The following is a 7,997-nucleotide window of genomic DNA, read 5'->3' as shown; positions in this document are numbered from 1 at the left end:
GTTGGATTCAAAGACTATATATATATATATATTAATGTTTCCCACATTCTAGCTGAAAATAGCCTAAACTCCGTTTGTGCAAGTCAGAAGAGGATTTGAACCCTACTCTGAAGCATCTATTGTCGCATATGATACAATTAAACTAGATAGAAATCATCCTCCATAGATGTCTTTCACCAAGGAAGCTGTCTGCCATTGAACATATAGGCAACAAGAACTGCAGTGATAAAGTGCATTTTAACATTCAGCCTTGCAGCCACAATCCTCAGGAGATCTGGTCATTTAACTTACAGTGATTATGAAATACTGAGAATCAGTCCTTAGATCCACTGACTAGGAGAGCTAGAACAAAAATCTTTGAAGCACAAACTGAATTTTATACCATTTGATTAGAAGTGGTTTATACGCAGAATGCAGAAAAACCCTTGGCTAGGCAGGTTCTCTCCTAAAACTTTTGCAAAGATAAAGACATAAACTACATAGCTGTATATCTAAACAACCGTTCATCATTAAATATTTAAATGAAACAGCTTTTGCTAATACTGCTGATTAACATATGTAGACAACTATTGTGGTTTAACCTCAGAAGGCAGCTCAGCACCACACAGCCAACTCATTCTCCCCACAGTGGAACAGGGAAGAAAATCTGAAGGCTGAAAGTGAGAAAACTCATGGATTGAGATGAACACAGTTCAGTAGGTAAAGCAAAAGCTGTTCTCACAAGCAAAGCAGAAGAAGGAATTAATTCACTACTTCCAATCAGCAGGGAAACATTTAGCCATTGCCATGAAAGCTGGACTCCATCCCACAGAACAGTTACTTGGGAAGGCAAACACAATAACTCCACATATCCTCCCTTACTCTTTCTTTCCCACAACCTCTATTGCTGAGCATGAAGTCATAGCAAGACATTATAGTATGGGACATCCCTTTGGTCACCTGGGATCAGCTGTCCCAGCTGCATCCCCTCCCAAATTATGATGCACCCCCATCCTACTTGCTGGCAAGACGGAGTGAGAAACAGAAAAGACTTTGATTCTGCGCAAGCACTGTTGAGCAATAACTAAAATGCCCCTGTGCTATGAAGGCTATTTTGGTGACATATACAAACCACAGCACCAAAGAAGGAACTATGAAGAAAATCAATTCTATTCCAGTCCAGACCAGTAAAACAATTCAGAACCATGGCTACAAAAAGAAAATAATCTCACAGCAAGTGTTAGAATTTGCAGTAGCTCAGCTCTCTGTTCTTGAGATGCAGATAATTGATGGGACAAAAGGGCAAGGGAAGAAATTCCAGAGTATATTTACAATATATTCAATCTGTCTAGGATTTTAGAGCTATTTTCAAATTAAACCAAAACATCTGCTGCTGCTCTTCTTCAAGAGGCCACTCCAGGTAGGTCTTTGTGTTCATGATCTTCCGCAGCTTGCAGAACCTCTTGGGAATCGTTTTGCTCTGGATGGGCTCCAGGAGGACAAGAATCACCGCATCGTTGTTCTCATCAAAGAGGCGGAAATGTGAGAAGTCCAGCTCGTATTTGCACCACTCGCTCTGCACAAAGTGCTCGGACAGCACAAAGAGCGTTTTGTGGCTCTTCTCAATGGAGTCAATGATGTTGTCCACTATCCACTTCCCAGGCACAAAGTCCCGCTTATGGAGGCAGAGGCGAAAGGGAGGGCAGGCCTGCTCCAGCTCCCGCACCATTACGTTTTCCACCCAGTTGGAGTCGTTCTCACTGTAGGAGACAAAAGCGTCATAGCAGATGTCCTTTGGCGGGGCTCGCTTGGGCTTCCGCTTGGCTTGGAGCCACGCCCAGGTCATCCTCAGGTACCAGACCGCGTGGTACTTGTAGCCAACAGCTACAAGGATGAGGATGACCAGGAACACCAGGATGCAGATCGATGACACCACGAGGGACCTGTGGCACTCCATCAGGGAGAGGTGTACAGCTCCAACCTGGGCCCCTCTCACCGCCAGCGGAGAGTCACAGACGTACTTGTCTGGCCACCCCACCAGCACTTGGGATATCCCAGCCTGGTGGTGGATGAAGGAGAGGAATTCACAGGAGCAGATGAAGTTGTTGTCACTGGCATCCAGCAGCTCCATTCTCTTGAAGGACTCAAACTCTTCCTTGGAGAAACTGTTGAGCTTGTTTCTCCTGACTGACATGACCACTAAGTTTGGAATGGGTGCAGCACCAGGCAGGGTCTTCAGCTGGTTTTTTGTGAGGTACAGCTCTTTCAGAAATGGGAGCTGCAGTCCAAACTCCTTCAGGTTGTTAGCACTAACATCCAAAACTTCCAGCGTTGGGGGAATGCAGGTCGTTACTTCAGGAATTTGAGTGCTGGAGAGGTTTAAATATTTCAGGTTTTTTGGCCATTCGCATGCATCTGGAATCTCACCAAAATTGTTTTGGCTAATGTCTAAAACAATTAGGTTTCTTAGATGAGACAAACTTCTACCTGTCATTTCTAAGTCACCCAGTGAATTCTGACTTAAATTTAGAGTTTGTAGTAATGGCCAACCACCCTGACAGGCTGAATGCTCTAAACTCTGGTCTCCAAGCAAATTAGCACTAAGGTCAAGGTACTCTAATGACCGAAGATGTTGGGAAATTCTGCATGGAACCAAAAATACTTTGGTGTTTCGAACTGTGACTCTGGTAAAAAGAAATAGTAGATCTTGCACAGTCCGAAGATCTGTAAACAAGTAAAATTCTTCTATAGATAATTTCTGTATTGTGAGAACTCTAACTGTCTGTGATTGGTTTGCTTGAATCTGCATTTCCCATTGTCCAGTTCCCAAGAGTCTACAGTCTATTAGCTCCACCTCCACTAATTTTGGCATGTCTTCTAAAATGCTGACAATCTCAGGCACAGTAGCATCTGTTAATAAGGTCTGTTTAAAAGAAATTTTCTTTGCAAAAGAAGAAGACATGACTCTCAATAGTTGCATTTCAGCAGAGTTACTGAATGCTATTCTTCTCACTTCTAGCCAAGTCACAGAGTGCAGAAGGTCCCTAACAATTTCTGAGAATATATTAATATTTCTTAGGTTTATGACCATGTGATTTATCTTCTTAATCAATTTCAAACTTCCCTGCTCATACTGACTGAGATTACCACCATCAATCCACAACTTGTTGAGAAGCTCAATGCCCTCAAAGTTCCCTTGCCTTATCACAGAGAACCGTGGGTTGCCCAGGCGGAGAGAGCTCAGGTTCCTCAGACCAGAAAAGGGAGAGCTTTCTCCCAGGTCTCTGTAGAAATTGCCTTGAAGGTGGAGGTGCTGGAGCGAGAAAAGGTGCCCAAACCACACAGGGGACAAGTGAGCCAAGCTGTTATTTGATAAGTCCAAGAGCTCCAGTTTCGCCAGGGACTGAAACGAGTCTTCATCTATGGAGCTGATTTTGTTGGATTGCAGCAGCAGGGCTCTCAGGTTCACAGCCTGCTGCAGGTCCTGGGATCGGATGTGCTTTATCCTGTTGTGGGCCAGGTTTAACATTGTGATTTTGGCAGTGAGCCCTGGGGGAATGAAGTCCAAGCCCATGGAAGAGCAGTTGCAAAGCTGAGCATCACTGCATGAAGGACAAGCCTGCTTCAGCGCTTGCTGTTCAGAGAGGTTTGCAGCTAAGAGCATGTAGATGGCCCACACTTGCCAGCTGTGTTTAGTCATTATTTCACCTAAAATATGAAATACAGTCAGAGCAAATATAAGAGGGATTTGAACAAGGTACATTTTGGTTATATCTAAAATATAACTTTTACTGTTCTGTCAATACACTGTAAATATATATTTTTGTAACACAATTCAGAGATGAAATGGATCCATTAAAAAAGACATACTATTCACAAATATTTCAAAATCATTTGTTAAAAGCTATGTATATTGATTTTACTCTTTGTTTTTCCCCTGTGATTTCTAAATTTGACATGAAGACTATCAAATCAATTAACAGCTCCACAAATTTTTTGCAGATTCAGCTAAACATCTGTATCAGCACAACTACTCTCATCCTCCTCCTTTTTAGTACAGAGTCTTCATATCTCCCTGTTCTGTCCCACCTCAGGTCTTTTTTTTTCTTAGTCTGTGAATATTATTTTTACTACAGGGAGTCTCCTGTGTGTATTTCAAATCCTGATTACATCAAGAAGAGTCAGCATCTTACAGTACATAGCATCATTCACATTTGATACTAATTTCATGTCTAATGTCAATTCTGACAATGAGGAGAAGAGGAATGCCTTTGTTTCAGTCCATTCCTCGTTTTATCTGCCTTTCTCTACCTGCGGATGTGCTAGGAGCCGGGAAAAAAATACTCATAGGCCATCTTTATCATGTTGCCATCAGTCCAGTACTTGCTAATAAAACCTGAGCTTGTAAAACTGACCATTGTTGCCTACTGACTCTTAGCTCTTCCTTTTACTGCCACATCCTTCTTCTCTGCCAGTGCCTTTTCCTGTTTTGGACATCTGTGGCAGAGAGAAGATCAGGCCAAGCCACAAGGAAGAGCTGGGGTCTTTGGAGCCTCCTTCAGATCAGATCAGGTGTCTGAACTAGATAGCTTTTTCCAGCCCCACAGACTATTCCTGATCTTCTGGACTGAAATGATTCAAGAAAAGGTACACAGATGTGGATCCTGTGTCACTTTACTTTCCTCTCACAGTTGTGCCTTTTATAGTACTGATTTGGCATGGCTTTTTTTTGTTACAGAACTTGCTGCAATATCCAGCCCATCCTTACTCCCAATAAGGTGACTTTAGCTCTTCTATCCTTCTGAGGAGTTGGAAAAACAATTTTTGAAGCCTGAGAGAGCTCTTTTCCCTTTAAAACCCTTATTACATATTGAATTATAACCTTTTTTGACAAGGATCAAAGAACATTTTTAAAATATAACTTTCCCCCGTGTGTCACAAACCCCCCTACCTCAGTAGGTATCTTAGCAAGGTTGAAAAGAATGAACCAACCCCAAAGAGGCCAATGAACAGGTTCACAAAATCGTGAGCTATGTATTGGGTTAATCAGGTTAGACTGGCTCACTGAGAACTACTTTCTCCATTTGTCATCCCACCGAGATCTCCTGTACTTTGATTTAATATTCTGATTTGTTTTACAGTAGCTGACCCACACATACAAGTTCATATAGATAAGTCCTGCCCTTCCAGTTGCATTATTTTTAGCCATAGTTGCTTAAGATTATTCAAAAGTGGCAGAGTTGACTGAGATGGTTTGAGCATATGGAGAGGGGAGGAAAAGTTGTGGATAATTTTTTCAATCATTCCATCTCTTCCCACCTGGAGGACTATAAACATTTTGACCTCTTGTGTTATTTGCCTTTTATCTCTGTCTCTCTCTGATGGTCTTGAAGGACACAGTTGTCTTCCCTGTCTTTAGATGCCCACAGCTGAGCTAGTCATCCACCATGTCATCCAAAGTCAACGGAGAGAAATAACGTCTTTTAGGGGCAATTCTTATCACACGTCTTAGACACCCAGATTAAGATGTGATGAGTCTAAGAGAATTGGCCCCATTAACTTAAAATGGAGTACCATAGTTTAGATACCTAGATAATTTTCCTTGTGAATCCCACATAGAGAATTGTAATCTGTAGTTAGACTCATCTGCTGTCCATCTGAGGCTCTTTTAGAGGGCTTTTTTTGGTCTCACAAGTCTAACTGGATAACACAGTGCTGTAGGCTACAGGAGCAAAGCTACAGGTAACATGAGTTTCATCAGTAACAAATTCAAGTGGTATATTTATTGTTGCCATCAAAATGCTTACTGTTAGAAAAAGAAACAAACAGGTGACCTGATCAATCAAAAGCTATCTATAAATAGGTTATTTATAGGTGGTAAATTGCAGCACAGAAGGAAACTGGGAAGGTACTGCACAGGAAATACCAGCTGAGCCTAATGGCTCTTCACCTCACCAGCCTGAAAGTTCAGGATGCTTTTCTTTATTGTCGCTTCTGTGAGCTTCTTTTCCAGTTTTTTGCTCATCTGTTATCTGAGCAGACACTCAGAGAAATCCCATTCCCACCCTCATTCAGTTTTCAGCCAGTCTCTTTCCCTTCCCATTCATCTCTAATGATTCTGCTTAAGACTCTGACTTACAGGATCAATTCAGGCATTTCCACACCCACTCAGACATACAGTTCTATATCATTGCCCTAACAAGGAATCACTTTTTCCCCTTGTGCTGGTAACTAAAAAGCCACAGAGAAATTAAAATGCAACTAAAAATACAGAAACTTGCATAGATGCCATTATACCATAAGATGCTGTGATGAACCAGACATTCAAAACATTTCTGGGTTATGGAGAAAGGGTCCAAGCCATTAGACAGGCTCAGGACTGTCTTTGCTGGGCCATGTCAGTAGACATATTTGAGGAAATACGTGCATATTCTTAAACAAAACCATGACTGACAACAGAATGAGGTTCTATAAATGCTATCAAATGCAAAAGGTTAATGTAAGTGCAAATAATGCACAAATTGATTCTAGCTTGGGGAGCACTATCCAGGTAAATGTGGTAAATTTGAGCAGTGCTATGGACTCTGCAGTGGGATAGTCACCAGTTGGTGAAGGAGTCAAACTACAAGCAGACTGGGGAAAGTTGCTGCTCTCCACGTGGTTGTGTGTGGGTTACATGTGTGCATACACACATCCACACACATACATGGAAATGACTCTTCTTGTTTCCTACACAGAGAATGTGCAACAGGTCCGAGTTAGGTGAGGAGGTAGCTGAAGTCCTGAGGCCATTGTTCAATGAGCTCTTTCCTGGTTGAATTCCTGAAACCAAGGCAGCCCACCTTCACACCCAGCCTTCCCTGGGCAGCTGGTATCAATACACAAGTGGGACAACATACAAACAGGACAAAGTACAAACAAGGCACCCTCCCACAAGGAAATTGAGCAGAAATGACACAGTCTGACCCAATTTGTCTTTTTCATTTGCTGCTCTCCTCTCTCCCCTTTCCCAAAGGACACTGCTCCCATCAGCATGTCCCAGCTCTCCTGGCAAGTCTTCTTTGTTGCCTGCCTGCCATGCATAGCTGCCAGCTGCCTGTGACTGCACCTCCCTGCTCCACTTCTGCTGGCGACAGAAATCCCTCCCAACCCCACACTCGTTCTCAGCAGCCCTGAGCACCGTCAAACCCCCATGCAGAGATAGCCTCTTCCCAGTGCTCTCTCCTTGCTTCTTGCTCTGGCATTGCAGCTCCACTGTCTTTCCCTGCATCTCCAGCTTTCACCTACCTGAAAACTCACCTCTCTGCTGAAAAGATCCCCAGAGATGCCAGCTCCAGCTCTGGTGCCTGCATGCCAGTTAACCCATGTTGTGTTTCATCTCTCTCTTGTTGATCATTCTTTACCCAGCTTCCTCTTATGCTGCTGTTTCATTTCCACTTCACCTTTAAACCTTGGTAATGTGAGCAGGGGAATTCCCACCTAGGTGATCTGATTGGCATAAAAGCAGGAACACTATCACTCCTTTTAAAATGTGCCAACCCAAAAAAGCCTGGGTCTATAGTACGAGTGTACCATATGAAAACTAAGGTTTCTCCTACATCTCTCTGACTCTCTCTTTGTAATGACCGGCAAGACTTATTTCCCTTCTTACCTCTAGGTACACAGTCTCCTAATATGTTTTATCAATACTCATTGTTTGCTCTCAGATGATTCACTCACCACCTACCTGGAGTTCAGCCTTGACTAGCTACTGAGCTATTTTTCTCCAAGACAGTGAGCAAAAAACCCCTTTGTAGCAGATTTTAGACTGCCCCTAGAGACAATATTATAACAGGAAAGTAGAACTGAAAGTGGTGTTTGCAGGCTACACCCACAGAAACTACCACCTCATGTGTAGATATGTGTGCAGATACACACAGGAGTGTGAATATATACACATGTATAAGCACATACACATATATATGCATATGAACAAGTATACTAACAGACATGTCTGTATAAGCAAATTTTGCTATTTT

The 7,997-nt window shown here is 42.6% G+C and overlaps 1 protein-coding gene across 2 annotated transcripts; it reads right to left on the bottom strand.

Moving 5' to 3' along the window:
* Positions 1-1,158: 1,158 nt before the first annotated feature.
* On the bottom strand, positions 1,159-7,351 carry TLR2 (toll like receptor 2). Of its 2 annotated transcripts, none has more exons than XM_027747363.2 (2): positions 7,279-7,351; positions 1,159-3,687 (listed from the first exon to the last, which is right to left on the bottom strand). In XM_027747363.2, the coding sequence occupies exon 2, from the start codon at positions 3,677-3,679 to the stop codon at positions 1,328-1,330; it is 2,352 nt and encodes a 783-aa protein (XP_027603164.1). In that variant the 5' UTR covers positions 3,680-3,687; positions 7,279-7,351; the 3' UTR covers positions 1,159-1,327. The 2 variants fall into 2 exon arrangements, with proteins under 2 accessions (XP_027603164.1, XP_039240585.1); XM_039384651.1 differs by having other exon boundaries at positions 7,267-7,325.
* Positions 7,352-7,997: the final 646 nt, after the last annotated feature.

Source organism: Pipra filicauda, unplaced genomic scaffold (genome assembly GCF_003945595.2).
Source record: "Pipra filicauda isolate LSUMZ 115617 unplaced genomic scaffold, ASM394559v2 scaffold368_size711631_pilon, whole genome shotgun sequence".
Lineage (NCBI taxonomy): Eukaryota > Metazoa > Chordata > Aves > Passeriformes > Pipridae > Pipra > Pipra filicauda.
This window is presented reverse-complemented; position numbering and strand designations above follow the sequence as displayed.